This window comes from Phodopus roborovskii, unplaced genomic scaffold (assembly GCF_943737965.1).
Source record: "Phodopus roborovskii unplaced genomic scaffold, PHOROB, whole genome shotgun sequence".
Taxonomy (NCBI): Eukaryota; Metazoa; Chordata; class Mammalia; order Rodentia; family Cricetidae; genus Phodopus; species Phodopus roborovskii.
The window spans coordinates 6,305,226-6,320,947 of NW_026126470.1; the positions used below are offsets into that span (position 1 = coordinate 6,305,226).

Sequence of the window (15,722 nt, forward strand, 5' to 3'; positions counted from 1 at the left end):
GCCTCCCCGCTGAGCAGACACCTCCAGTTCAGTTTTTATAATAGCATTAGAATGTGTTTATAGTATTTTTAACAACTACTGTTGGAATGAATAAAGGGTAAACTCTCCGTTGGTAATGATTAGAACTGTGCCTAGTTACCAGTGTTTGGGGTGAGAAAGTGTCAAGGAAATCTGGGGTTATTTGAAGAATGAGGGGATAATTGGAAAAAGAAGGTGGAAACTAGGAGGGGGTCAAAAGGGAAGTGGTTTGTGTTAGAGGGTGAGGATAAGCACTAATGGAGATCAGGGTGATTGTTGTGAGCGTGTATGAGTAATGTCAGAAGCTACACCCAAATTCTCAACATGACTCCCTAAATATGAGCTAGACAAGCACAATAACAATAGACACGCTCAAGTAGCTAATGGAAAGCCTATGAGGCATCAACCCTATACAAAAATCGTACAAGCAAGTAAGGAATGGTAAAAGCTGGAGAAATAGTCTTCCCGAGGGAGGAGCACACCAACTGGTTATTTAATACCGAACTCTTAGCACCGAAAGCGTACATATGAGTTAACACTGTATAGAGTGAACAGGTTATATTTGGGAGTAAATATGTATATTCATATATGCATTCAACAACAAGAAAAGAAGAGGACATGAATTTGACAGAGAACAAGGAGAGGCATATGATGGGCTTTGGATGAAGGAAAGGAAAGGGTGAAATTGAGAAACAAAAGTGAAAGGAAAGATGGATGAAAATAAAAACAGGAAGGCTAAGACAGAAGCATTCTAATTCTTTCAATGACTTCTTGGAGTACACAGATTCTAAAGTAACCCAGGGCAATGAGACAGTCATAGTTAAGGTCACAAGTTCAGAAAACTAAACTCACCTCCCAATCAAGACATAAATGACAACAGTGAGGACAATGATGGCCACTGCTGCTGAAATGGCAATCATCACCACATGGCTATTTTCACCGGAGATGGAGAAAGCTGTGAGGTTGAAGGAAATAAATACAAGAACAACCATTACCACCATGATTGACTACATGGCAGTGGCTATATATTCATCCTACACACTGCTTTTATCTAAGAAGTAGTATTTTTTTTAATTGTGAAAATGAAACTGTCAGAAATAACACAGCAGTAATTCACTGAGTTCAAACAAACCAAAAAAGACACACCTCTAATAATTTTTTGTACATAACTTCTCATTAACGTGCCATGGTTTAATAATAAATTACTCTATTTTCACATCACCATTACTCGAGTGTCTACATATGAAATATGTAGCCTGCTTTAAGTCTATCCATATTGGCATGAAACTCACTGGATAATTCAGAAGTTACGGCCAAACACAGTGAATAGGTAGACAGATGAACTTTGGCAAAAATTATCCTTCGTACCTGATGTGCCTATTTATCAACCAAAGCAAATTTCATTTACAGCAGTATGGACAAAGTTAGACTGTATTGCACAAAATGAAATTACCCAGGCAAAGGACAAATGCTTTGTGTTTTCACATACAAAGCAAGTCTAATAAAACTCACACTCATGCAGTTTGAAGATTTGCAGTTATCAGAGGATCAGAGAGAGTGATAGGGCAGAGGAAAAGGGGCAAGTGAGAACCAAGTTCCAGCTGTGAAACAGTTTTCAAATGCATGGTAATGTAACGACAGTGGCTATAATTTATTAGATATTAAATAAAAATCCTCACTACAAAAGATGGTGGATGAAAGAAGATAACATTTTGTTTGTTTGTGTTTTTTTGTTTTGTTTGTTTTTTGAAACAGGGTTTTAATCTATTCATCATCCAAATAATATATGGCTCACATCTAAAAGGGTTTTAATTTTATGGTGGAAAGAGCAAAATCTTGCTATATTTGACAATTCGATGAACTTCAATTTTCTGTGTTCGTTAATAAATACTCATTGGAACACAGAAACACTTGGGGATAACAGGTTTTGTTGAAGTGAGCACCATTGATAGAGACTGTGTGAGTACACAGACTCAAATATTTACCTTCCCCATTACATGTATGGAGTCTTGACTAACATCACAACTTCTCTAACTGTACTGTAAACAACAAATCACTGAGGAAAGAAGTATATTCCTGTTGTTCATTGTGGAGCCAGGGATAAGACTGCGGGAATTGCCTATGAGATCCCAGATAATGGTGGCAATCCTGGTTCCAGACCATACATCTAGGTTAGGTAAGATCAAGAAAGCAACTGGGAATTATCTTCTTCATTTTACTCCTGATCATCGCACATCCAATTTGTCTCCAAGTAATCTTGATATGGCATTTTGTGACTCATGTGTCTTCTCGATTATAAATAGAATTTCAAAATTGCTCTTTGTTCATCTTTCTTCTCATTTTCCTTACCATTCAAATATTCCTTCTACAAAACCAGTCTGCCTGCCACACTATCCTTACATGCAAACTCTTGGTTCCTGACATCTTCAGGATTGAATACAAATTATAAACCAGGCATTTATATTCGGACACTAAGTCTCATACTTAATCTGTTACAAAGTTCATGAGCATCCTAATCTGAAGATTTTCAAAATGCTCAAAGATCCTAGGAAAGGACTGTGCACACTCACATTGGCATATCCTTATGCTGGCAAAATGCTGACTGAACACATGTTGAAATCTTGACTCAAAAGAGAAAATGGAATCAGAAGGAAAGACAGAGAGACAGAGAGAGAGAGAGAGGGAGAGAGAGAGAGAGAGAATGAATGAGACAGAGACAGAGACACACACACAGAGGCAAACACAAAGAGAGAGACAGAGACAGGGAGAGACTGCGAGTAGTGTCATTGTTAGTATTTAGGCATTTTACTGGCTTGCTTTGGAGTTCTGACAAGATATGCCCTCAGCTGCTGCCACTAAGAGCACCACCTGTGCCTCTTCAATGTGTTCCCTTTAAAAGGGCCCTCCCACCTCCCATTCCTCTCTCCCTCCCTCTCTCTCTCTCTCTCTCTCTTCCTCTTTGTTGGTCCCTTTGTCTACCCCTCCCCATCTCTCTCACCTCTCTCCTGCTTTTCCTGTCCCTAGAGGCTGATCTGCCTCCATCCCTTTTTATGATCCCTTTCCCTTAATTAAAAAAAAACCTTCTGCTTGAACTCTGTCACCTGGCATCTTTCTAGCACTAATGTTTTTAAAATTAAAAGTCATCTCATCAAATACCAACAGAAGCTCTTTAATTTTAAGTTGGCCTAACTAAGTTTGGGAACTTTTCTGCAAAACAGGTGGTTCTCATATTTAACATCAGACACCATGCCCAGCAGTAGATGGCCAACATAAAACATACACAAAGGTATTTTTGGTGGAGAGTGCCTCATATAGCTTTTTTTGAACTTTTTTTTAATCTTACTGGTCTTTAACTTATATAATGTGGTTTCTGAATTTGTGGGGTTTTGGGTTTTTATTTGGTTTCGTTAATGTGCGTGTATATATGTCTTTCTGTGTGTATGTGCTTCTTGTTTTGTTCATTTTATCATTTTTTCTACTTGTAAGTTTGAGAGAGAGAGAGAGAAGACAGAAATAGGGAGACTCCAGGAGAAAATGAGGAGGAGAAAATTGTGATCAGAATATATTGTATGAAAATAACTTTATTTTCAATTAAAAGAGAAACATTAAAATAAAACAAACAAAAAACCAGATGTTTCTTTGGAGCAGTTAAATGGTGCAAGATCAGAACCAGGGCAGAGTAAGCTGTTCCTTGTGTTCCCTAGAGTTTCCTGTGAATCTGACAAAAAAGACTAGCGTGTTCCCAGAGGTCACACCATAGTATAAATAATGGGAAGCACTTTTTCTAGTGCATCTAGCCTCCTTAGCCTCCTAATGCTTACAACACTGTGCTGGTGATGGAGGAGGGAAGTGTGAGTTCAGGCTGCTCTATTGCACAGAGGACAGTGAACTCCCTGCCTACAGCCACTGTACCTGTAGTATATACTGTCATCTACAGGGATAGACCATCTCCTCTAAACACGACAGGAACAGGAGTGCTGGATCTGGCAGAACCAATAAAGGATTCCTGGAGTGGGTCATGTACACTCTTCAGCTCCTTCTTGGTGTGGTTGAGAAGGACCAACCTGTATGTAGGTGGTTTTCCTTCCCTCTAGCCCTTTCTTCTTGCCCTCTTTTCAACATGACAGGTAAATAACTTAGGTTGATAGCTTCCAAAAATGTCTAGTGAATCCCACCTTTGACATTCCATGTACCGCTCCATAAGGCTTACTCTTGAAATTTTATCTTCATATCTGCTTGATGTATATACATATATGCATATATGTATATATATTTATATATATTCCTCCTGTCCACTGGCTACAGATGTGTGGTTCTCTAGTAAAACAGCTTACCCTGTGATTCATAATGCTAATAAACATATAATCACTACTCTTCACTTCGTATAGTGTAATTTTTAGTGACCAATAATTTTAAATTTCTTTGGATATTTTAAGTCACCAAATTTATTTAAGATAGCTCACTGAGGCCAGAAAAACAAATGATATGGAGATCTAATGCTCTGCTTCTTCCCTTATCAGTCATGGGTTTAAGATATGAGTTCTCTGCAAATAACCCTGCTCCAAATGTACATTATTCCTAGAAGTAATCTAAAATTTGCAATCAGATCAAACCATGCTGGTTGTTGAATTTTGATACAAAAATACCTGAATTAACTATATCAGTGTAATATATAAGTGATATAAATGACTATTTAATATTATACACTGAGGTCATTGATAACTAATATATTTCTCATCAATTCAATTCAAATGCACTTTGCCACAGTTTAGATCCTCCACTTTTTCTCATCATATCTCATTTTTCCTTTGTTTTAGAGATTATAATTTCTTTACATCATTTCCTTTTCCCGTGTTTCCTCCAAAGTGTCCCATATACACACCCCTCATCCCTTGCTCTCTTTCAATTTCATGAATTCTTGTTACATGCATGTACACATATATGTTCTTAAATATAATCTGCTCAGTTTATATATTGTTACTTGTGTGTATGCTTTCGGGGCTGACCATTTGTTATCAGGTGGCCAGTTGGCGTGTACTTCTTTTAATCCATGGCGTTGCTAATGCACTATTGTAGAAAGTAAAGGGTTAAATAAGGAGGATGTTGTTTTGACATAGCAAAATAGTGGGAGCATATATATGTGCCATAGACCAATTTATCTGGACACTCCAGAATCCGTGGAGGCAAATGGATATTATTATCCAAGGATGTGAGCCTAAGCACCATTAAATTAGGATGCCCAACTGTCTCAGATCATATTATTCGCCCTGTGCATTTTTACTAGGCTTGGATATATGACCATACCAGCAATAATGTGATTTTTACAGTTGGACAAAAATATTTAGAAAATAGAAAATGCAAGTGCCAGGAAAAATGGAAAATTAGAATGGTCAGAAGAGATTACAAGGTTTCTCTTCAGTAGAGTATTGGGCCTTGTGAATCTTTTCAGTATAATCCAGGTCTAACTAAGGTGGAACTTTCCCACCTCTGAGGGCTATTTTCATAACTGTGGCTTTGGATATATGAAACTGTTAGTGGCATATGTGTTTTTCTACTGTATTTAAAATGATGCCTATCCATTAGAAATATAATGAATCATGTCTTTCATAAAAATGATCCATTTCATTAAATTTCTATGTTCCATGGAATCTGATCAACATAATAAACTACTTTTGTGCAAAGACATTTTTAAAGTATATCTCAATCTCTTAATACACCCCCCTACACACACGTGTCGTCTCTCAACTAATTGTAGTCTCATTTGTAATGCTGTTAAATAAAGATTTCAGTTATATTTATTTTTATTAGCACTGTAGTAATGATTGCTACCCTTGAACAATTCTATTATAGCAGAAGACTTTTAAAACAAGAAACATGTACATTTCAGAAACAGTAAAGTTACTGAGAAAATGTTTGCCAACTTTAGACAAATTTTATCTATCTTTGAGTGAAATGGATAGTTGATTTTTGGTTAATGTTAACAATAATTGATCAGGAACTTTGTAATGTTTTCAACACCCCACTTCTTATAGTAAACCAAAGTATACATACAGTCTGGACTAGTTTCAAACTCAAACTTGCGGCTGTTGGTTCCATATCCTGCTGCTGTCCGAGCTCGAATTTGAAATACGTAAGTCGTATCTGGCTTGAGGCTATTGATAGTCACATTAGTGCCCCTTGCCCTCAAAATGGTATAACTTGTCTCTTGTTCCTGCTTTGGAGTAAGAAAAAAAAACCATGTTAGCCTCAAACTTTCATAATGTTATCATAGTAGATAGTCTAAAATTTTGTCATAAAGTATAAGATGTCATAAAGTACAGGAAATGTTACTTATTTAGTTATTTGGGTACAAATTATCAGCCTAATTTGTATGGAATGATTTACATCCTATACTGAAAGTGGGAAAAATTAGGTTTCACTCTTTTGAATTAGCTAATATGAAATTATACCTATTATAAAATCAAAGCTTATATACAACTTTAAAGTAATTCTAAGATTAAGCTTATAAATACAATACTTCTTCTGAGTTAAGTGGATGAGAAATACCCCATGAATGTCCAATAGGAAAAACTTATATTAACCTTAAAAAAACAACAAAAATATACTATTTAAGTAGTTTAAATGGTTTATCTCAGTATACCTATATTTACATTTAATCTGACTATAATTTATTAGAGATGAATATTTTGAATATCTTCACATCAAAGTCTAGAAGTAAACACAGCTTCCTTTCCTAGGCAGGGTTCTCAACTTGGATGTCACTATCCCTTTGGGGGGTTCACATATCAGATATCCTGCATACCATATATTTACATTATGATTCATAATAGTAGCAAAATTACAGTTATAAAGTAAAGATGAAGTAATTTTAAGGCTGGGGCTCACCTCAACATGAGGGACTATATTAAAGGGTTGCAACATTAGGGAGGTCTAGAACCACTGCTCTACATGGTTTATAGGGCACATTACAATTCCTTTCATCAAGTACTGTTTACAAAATGAATACACATAGAAGTTTATTGTACTTCTTGAATATGCTCAAGTTGTAATTTAACAGATATTTCCTTCTACTTTGAGATGGTGTTTGTGCAGAGGCCAAAGGTTGACATTGATTGTCTTCCTCAATTGCTTGCCACCTTATTCCTCAGACAGGGTTTCTCACTGAACATGAACCTAACTGATTGCCTAGATAAACTTGACAACAGTCCCTAGGCATCGTGCTATATCCAACTCTCCTGTTCTTCAGGGATTCCTGGCACACATTTACACCCAGATTTTTATGTGTTACTATGGATCTGAACTCTGGCCCTCATGGTTATACAGCAAACTGTTTACCAAATGAGCCATCTCTCTATCTCATAATTACAAGTGCTCATTAACTGAAGATAATGATTAGATGCTATCTGAAGTACTATATTAATAAACAGAGTTGAAGTTACTTTTACATCATTAATTTACTTATTACATAGTCATTGCTGTAATACTCAGAACCAGACCCTGTTTATTCCCATTAGCAAAGTAAGCATGCAAGAAGACAGATCTTGTGGTAAATGTTTTAGTAAAACATTTAAAATGATTATTTGAGAATAATTTTAAAATTCATGCCTGCATGCTGTAAGTGCCTAATATATGGATAAATATTAAATTTATGTATGCAAAATCTTTTAATGCCTAGAAATTTTTCCCATATTACCTAATTTTTTAAAAATGATATGCATCAGTTGTTTATGAAAAAACTATAAACGTGTTAACTTATCAGGAGTTTTGAAGAGAACAGACTTAAATGCCCTGTCTATTGTCATTACTAACTGGATTACATTTGGAAGTGATGTCTTTAATATTACTATTCACTGTAGAAAAAGGAGGACTTGACAAGATGATTTCTAAATTTCTCATACCTAACAATCAGCAAGGTCATGCGACCAGATTATATACAGGGCTGTACCATGCACAAGCAAGAACACTGGGTTATTTGAAAGAGTGTATATAACTCATGAGATAATAGGGTTTCCCTCTACCCAGTCCAACCCTGTAACACCTTTTCCCCCACCTTTTCATAGTATTTGACCTCATAGTCCAGGATAATTCCATTTGGATGCTCAGGTTCTTGCCAAGATAAAGAAATACTATTTCTGGAGGTCCGATCTTTCTTAATGGTCATGACAGGTGATGGAGCTGTAAGTAGACAAAGGGAGGAGGGAGTTAGTGGTGTGGAGTAAGAACACACAGGGAAGGCAACAATCACAGGGAACCTCTCATTGTTCTAATCTTTGGCAAGAAGGCCTTTTACTTTTCCATTTCCAAGGCTCTCGAGTATTAATCTGGCCCCCTGTGCTACTCCAGCAGCTGGATTGCATCTCTGATACGTGAAAGCCTATAGAAAATGAGCTGAAATTTTGTGCTGCTGGTGGACCAGTGGCAAGTGAGCAGATGTTTTCAATCTGCTACTATAATGTAAGCAGTGAAATATATTTGATGTATTAAAACATGGAACTAAACATCAGGACTACCTATTTGTTATAATGTTGCAAAGTTATTAATGCCAGATTCTTTCAGCTCATTCTCATTGATAACATTTCATGTGCAACTCTGGAAGTGGACTGGAATCCATTATGTACAAGGAGTCCCATGATGTCCATAGGTAATGGTAATATTTAGTGTATTATACATTGAATATGATACATAACATATTACAGCAGATCTCGACTTCTAATAGAAATTTCATGAATACATATTCAGGAAACAATATTCTACTTTAGAATTTTCCTTTCTTTAAAAAATTTAATAATAGAAATAGATTGCTATATATATTAGATATGCAGATACATTTTAAAATGCCTTTTTTAATGGTGAGAATACATATGTTTTGCAAATCGTAAAACAGCAATAGGAACCCATCTATGTAGGGCAGATATGATACAGGTATCTTCTTTTCTAACTTAAGATGAAATATATTTGAAGAAATGTCCTTCTTATAATTCTCTCTTTAAAAAGAAAAATATATTCTATTCTGTCCATACAGGTACTTATAGCAAGTGTTGATTCACTAGATGACTGAAGGACCTTGCTGGAAGTAATGGCCCTCTGCCCTTATGGAATAAACTGCTCTGCATTATAAACACCAAGCAAAAGCTCAGCAAGTTTTAGATACATTAGCTGCCAGAGTCCTTTAATTATGAAAGAAGCAAACTTTAATTATTTTTAGCAATGTTTAGCTTTTTATCAGACTCTTCCAGAAGCCTATTCAGGCTTACAGAAATCGTACTCTTTTACTTTCCTTCTTTAATTTATGAGTTCACTTAACTCCAACAAGGAAACTTTTCCTCACCAACTTATTGATTACCTCTGCATATACTTTGAATAACATTTAAATAAATGCTGGACCAATTTTATTTGCTTCTAACTTTTCAAAATAATATTTTTAAAATCCCCCAAGAAAGACAAATACAGGACTTTCCTGTTGTTATACCCTGGCAGGTTTAACTTTCATTCGATTCTTCAACCCATTGAAATTATACTGACAAATGATAAAAGAAACTATAAAGTCTTCGCAATTCTTACAAATCAAGCAGTGTTTGAAATGTATGTATTTTCCTTCCCACAGGAGTGATCATCCCTAGGTTACATTTTGGCTCTTAATTAGATGTTTTTGTGGTTACCACATGACACATTTTATAACCAACTTTTATATTATTTCATTAAAACTGTCCCTACCTCTCATCTTTATTACTTTCCTAAAAGTAAACTTTTCTTTCATTAGTCATCGCTACCTCAGTTAGCATCCATTGCCATATATTTCCACCCTCCTCTTTCTTTTGTTTGTAAGATACCAATATTAATGTGGGCTCTAATGAAAGCATCACTATTCCAGATGGCTTGGAATGAAAATGTAAATTTTTATGCTAAGGAAAAATGTAGGTTTTGATTTTTGATTGAAAGCATAAGTTGATTTTATTTTTATTTTTTTCCTCATTAACAAATAATTATCTTTTTATGCCAATTAAAGTCATTTACATTCAGGCCTACTCTTCATCTATTCAATATTCTGTTTTAATTGGCAAATTGGCCTCCTACATTTTGCTTCCCTGAAGTTAATTTCAAGCAAAATATGTTATTTATATTATAATTGACATAGACATATTCAATATTTACAGCTGAAATTGGTAGCAGCTATGTTGAAATTTTGAGAATTATTTTCTCTCTAGGTACCCACCCTAATACAAAAATAAAGTTATAATTTAAGTGCTAATAGAAAAATATATGGCCTTCAATGTCCATGTTACCACATTTAATTATGACGCAAACAATGGAGAATTTTCTCTAGTTTCTCTGCTGAAGCAAATCTTTTGACACAGTAATTTTTAATAGCTGCCTACGGAGCATTACAAAGAATTTAATGCTGAAACCTTTTCTGTCTAAGTCCAAGAAGCCTTACATTTAATTCCATATCATCCTGAAGCTATATTATATTTCATATGATTGAAATGCATGTCAAGGTAGTTTTGGAAAATAACCAGTTCTAATATTGTTCCTTGTAAATAGCAGAGAGAGAAAATAATTCAAGCCCAGGAAAAGTGGGATGAGGATTGTATTAACTTTTTTGTAATAAAAGCATTTGTAGGGCAACTTTGGGGTCTGCCCAAATTTTACTGCTTCTGAAGTGAGCAAGACTTTGAAACTGTTGGATTTCTTCAAAGGCTTTGGAGCAAGCTGCAGGGCCCCTTTGGACTGTAATAAATAGCCTTTTGTAATCCCACACTTACTTAAGTAGAGGCAATTGCTTGAAGCTTGTGCCATCTCTATGTTAAATGAACCTTTTCTGATTGCTGCTTTTAGGCCCCTGTGAAGTCATTTGTTCTGCTCTCTAAATACACGCCCCTTCTGCTGGCTGCACTGTGGTGCAGTTCAACCCAGTTCCCCAGCAGAAAGCTCATTACTCTTGCACGATGCTCATCAATATTTTAGAATTAATAAATAATTAACAGAAATTGTTTTTCTCTCTGCTTGTAAATAATGATCAGACATTAGAAAATAATGCAGGAAGACAAATTTTATGGACACTATATTTTATCAATTTTTTTAACATTTCTTAAACCACTTTTTAGTTCACATATTGTTATAATTCTTCCATACTTCATGTGCTCTAAAACAATTTTTAATACTAATGAAAAAATCAGTTAAATTATATTTCTTTAGTTTTCAGGTAAAAATGGTGACTTGTCTTAATGGCTAGTTACATATTCAGAAACCCATTAATTCATCTGTATAAATAATACAGTACTTCATCTCTATTACAGAATCAGTTTGAGTAACTTTCTTCTGATTCTTCCATTTTTCAAAATTGCCATTTAAAACAATGAAGGTTATTGTTGTATTTGAGGAAGAAAAATGCCTAAGTAAAACTGAATAAACAGAAGTTAAGGATAAATTTACTCAGTGGTAGAGTGGCCACCTCATATGTGCCAAGCCCAAGATTCTACCTATAGTCTTACGTGCTTTCCTAATTAAAGAGTTGAGTAGGCAAACTAATAGTTATTGGATAACACATTCATAAATTTGCATAGAATTTTAACTATGTGTATTTAACATATTTTAAACAAAAGATAATGTTATTCTCTCATTAAGAGGACAGACTGGATAATGATAACTTTAATAAGCTCTTATATAGGCAACTTTTATTAACTTGATAATGTTTTGAGACAAAAGACAGGTGTAGAGAAATTTTTGAAATAGTTGAAGATAGTTTTTCATTACTAAAAAACATGTCTTGATACATGAAACTTTTTCACTGGTACTTGCAAGGAAATAATATGTGATTTTAACTTTGTTGTTATTTGATAGAACTAGTAGGTGAGTACTTTATAAAACAAAACAGAAGGAAGTAATTACAACAATGATATACCTAACTATTTGATATCAACTGTATTAGTGTTTCTTTAAAGAATAAAAGCACAAGCTAGTGTGCACATCTTTTTACTATCTTGATAATAAAAATTATGGGAAATGAAAACAACAACAAAACAAACAAATGAAAATACAACTAGCTGTCATCCATGAAGCTCTCCAGAATTTATATGTGAGTAGTCGTAAATTCTCAACTCATGCCACTGTGGATTTGTGCATGGTTCTTATAGCTTTTAGCCATGAAAACCAAAGTTGTTGTGGTCTTAACAGGTGACTGGATGAATAGATATTTTCTTCCTTCATTTTCTGTGGTCTTAACAGGTGACTGGATGAATAGATATTTTCTTCCTTCATTTTCTGGTAGCATGTGCCTGGTAAAAGCTCCTATCAAAGTGTTTTATCAATCTGTGTTCTCAGGAGACATAAGCTTATGGAAATTTGAGATTGAATGCTTCTCTGGATGTTTTTCCATAGCAAAGAAGCAATTGTTTTTTATTTTTTGATTGAATCAGCAACATGAAATTTTGGATTCAGATAGGTGACAGAGAGGCAGCTATAATAATCCATTATACTTTGCAGTTGAGGCCTAGCCTAAAAGTGGAAAAGAACAGTTTCTAAAAGTTTGTTTTTCTTTAATTATTTGTAGAAGAAAGACAACACTTTCATGGTTAATGTAACCAATATCACTGGCTCCCTTACTGAAATAACAGAAAAATGAGTTACAACAGGATTGTTCCAAAAGGGTTTTTTCTAGGTGGAAAAAGATTCTTGTGTGAAATTATTTTGTAAGAGATGGGGCATGCTTTGCTTGTGACCTGTATGAGACAAGATGAACACGGGTGCATGCCCAGTCTGCTGACTCGGGGGATGGGTTCATCATTTGAACTATAATGCTTTTGGAGCTGCATGTACTCTTCTGTAGCTAAAATACAGCCCTTTCTAAGAATCAGGAAGTCAAGAATTTAAAAATGCAACCCCCAAAAGATCTGTTTTTGTGGTTTGTTTTTATTGGGACCTTCCTCTTTCTGGATTTGGGAATTTCTAATGAACCTCTTAGGTATCTCTGTGGTCAGGACTTTGTGCAAGTTAAAGTAATAACAAAAGGAGCTCAGTATTTCTTGTCTAAGTGAGCCAAGACTTTTTAAAAATTATCTCTGTGGGAAAATAGTGTGCAGTGAATGGTTGAAAGATTTTTATTTTGAGACAGACATGCCTTTCAAATCTTTACTCCTTTAGTGTTCTTTACCATTCATTACAATGCCCACTTAACATTTCCTTTGCAGTATTTCTCAGATGTGAACATTTCTATTAAATGCAGAAACACTCCTTGGTTTGATTTAGCATAATATTTCATAGCTGAATGTTCTCCATCATCCCACCCCATCACAACTTCCCTGTAAACTTGTCAGTCTCTGGAGTTGCCCCTTTGGTCACACATGTTGCTATTTTTGGTGTACCCCCAAATGTAGTATTAAAATTATATGGCTTTGTATCTTTTTCAGGATTATCAGCATCTCCTTTTTCTGAAGGCTGACATATAGTCTTTCAGTTCAGTTCTAGCTTTGCAGCTTTAGGTCAAGGTTTATCGTAGTCCCCATATTTGATTCAATGCTTTTCATCTCACCATTTCCAGAACGTCCACTTTCTGTACATTCTAATGAGCTGTCAGTACAGAAAGGAAGTGGAATAGCCACTTCCTGACTCTTCAACATCTCAGAAGCTCAACTGTTAAGTAGTTCCTAATTGCTATGGGATAATAAGCTCCAAGATAAAAACCCAGATCAGTACTATATATATCTGACTTTGGGAAAACTCTTGGGTTCATAACCATTTCACAAATATAGCCCACAGTATGTAAGACAATTTATTCCACCATAACTTAAGTCTTCCTTTAGGGCTTCATATAACTGCTCTCTTACTCATTGCTCTTTATTTAAACATGACGTTTTAATGGCAATCCTGTGTTCCTTTGTCAGCATTTTTGCCAACTGTCTTTGCTGAACTTCTCAGCTGACATCTGAAACCACACACAATACTATTGTACAGATTGTATATTTTTTTTACTTTACATGCAAATTTATGAAGAGTTTTATAAATCAGGCAAAATGATACATTAATTATAATGAAATTTTCTAAATCAAGTAAGCTCCATGATCCTCAAGCAGTCTACTTGGTAACCATGGAACCATCTATATAACTAACAAGCTTGTGGCATGTTAGGGTATAAAGATGCTGTGCAAAGAAATGACTCAAATCCCAGGTGGGTCAGAGAGGGCTATCATGGCATTTCATCGTACCACTCAGAATCATAAATGATTTAACACTTATGAATTGTTTATTCCTGGAATTTTCCATTAATATTTCAAGCCACCGTTAATGTCAGGCTACTGAAACCATGAGAAGTAAATCATAAATAAGGGTAATCTACAGAAATTTTTCCTCAGGTATGATCAAACTTAGCATTCTCTTTCCTCAGCCTCCTAGGGCTTGACTAAAGGGAAGTGCCAACACACCTGATATGTATGTATGTATGTATGTATGTATGTATATATGTATGTATGTCTTTCTCACTAGATGATAATTATTCTTTCTTTATAGGCAAGCATATTACCAGCCTTGCTCAAGTCTAGTCAAGTTTTTTTTTAGCTTTAGATAGAAAACAGAACATATTTTGAGTCCTGTTCTTTTAACAGATATATTTTCTTCAGCACTCTGTGTTAAAAATAACAAAACTCAAACCAAATGTATAATTAAAACATACTTAGAATAGAAAAAAATGCAACATGAACTCTACAGTAAAAAGCAAAGTTATTTTTTTTCAACCAAATAATTGGTATTGAGAGAAAACAGTCCAAGCTATAGTGCATTGAAAATGCATTAATGCTGGCCATTAGGGTGTAATTGATATTTGCGGGTCTGATTCACAAATTTAATGAACACCAGAAGTGTTAACTACTGAATTTTAAAGATTTCAGGGTAGTTATAAAGTCTGTAGGCAACAGTCAAAATTTATTCACCAATCCCACATCTGACAGAGGACTGATCTCCAAAATATATAAAGAATTCAAGAAAATAAACATCAAAATATGAAACAACCCAATTGAAAATTTTTGATTTCATACATTCATGAAGTTGAAGTTATACTTTTTACTTTCTCAATTCATGTTCAAATTCATCCTTGAATATAAAATTGTCCATTATTTGACACCATCCTTTTTTTTTAATGGAATCATAAGCATCTTACCATGAACCTTACAAAGTCAATGAAATAAATGTTTCTAAGTACAACTTTTCATATGGAAGAATTTCCTATTTGAAGTTGATTAATATCAATAGTTAGAAATTTTCTATGTAACAACTGATGCAAACCAGAACAGATAAAGCTGTTCTCTTTTGTAAACTTTTGGATCCTAGATTTTCTACACATATATATACACATGCATGCAATATCAGTATAGTTTAAGACAAATGTTTCTGGTATTTTCTGTGATTTTCTTCTTTCTTTAGGTTTATTGGAGGGCCATAGACTGTCATTTCAAGTTCAGCAAACCTGTTCTAAGAGAATAGTTTTGTTGTTGTTGTTGTTGTTACTGAAGGCTGTGGGGATTGTGAGGAATGTCTGAGCAGTTTCCAGCATGTGCTTTTGCTCTACTTAGGAGGTATACGGTTGTGGGTGTATTTGACTATCTTTTGTTTTAAACAAAAAAACAAATGAAATTCTAGTATGTCTATATAGTTTTCCATTGTTTCAAAAATGCATTGCACTCGATATGTAACATGCTCAAATTCCTAGAGAAATA

The 15,722-nt window shown here is 34.7% G+C and overlaps 1 protein-coding gene across 2 annotated transcripts in view; it reads right to left on the bottom strand.

Annotated features, from left to right (window-relative positions):
* Epha3 (EPH receptor A3) overlaps positions 1–15,722 on the bottom strand; it is a 288,656-nt gene that overhangs the window by 48,609 nt on the left and 224,325 nt on the right. Inside the window, exons 6-8 of one of the 2 annotated variants that reach the window (XM_051191727.1) lie at positions 8,069–8,193; positions 6,070–6,229; positions 871–973 (exon numbers count right to left, since the gene is read on the bottom strand). In XM_051191727.1, the coding sequence (XP_051047684.1) occupies positions 871–973; positions 6,070–6,229; positions 8,069–8,193 (388 nt within the window). Of the gene's footprint in view, positions 1–870; positions 974–6,069; positions 6,233–8,068; positions 8,194–15,722 lie in introns of both variants that reach the window. The other variant, XM_051191726.1, reaches the window with a different exon arrangement.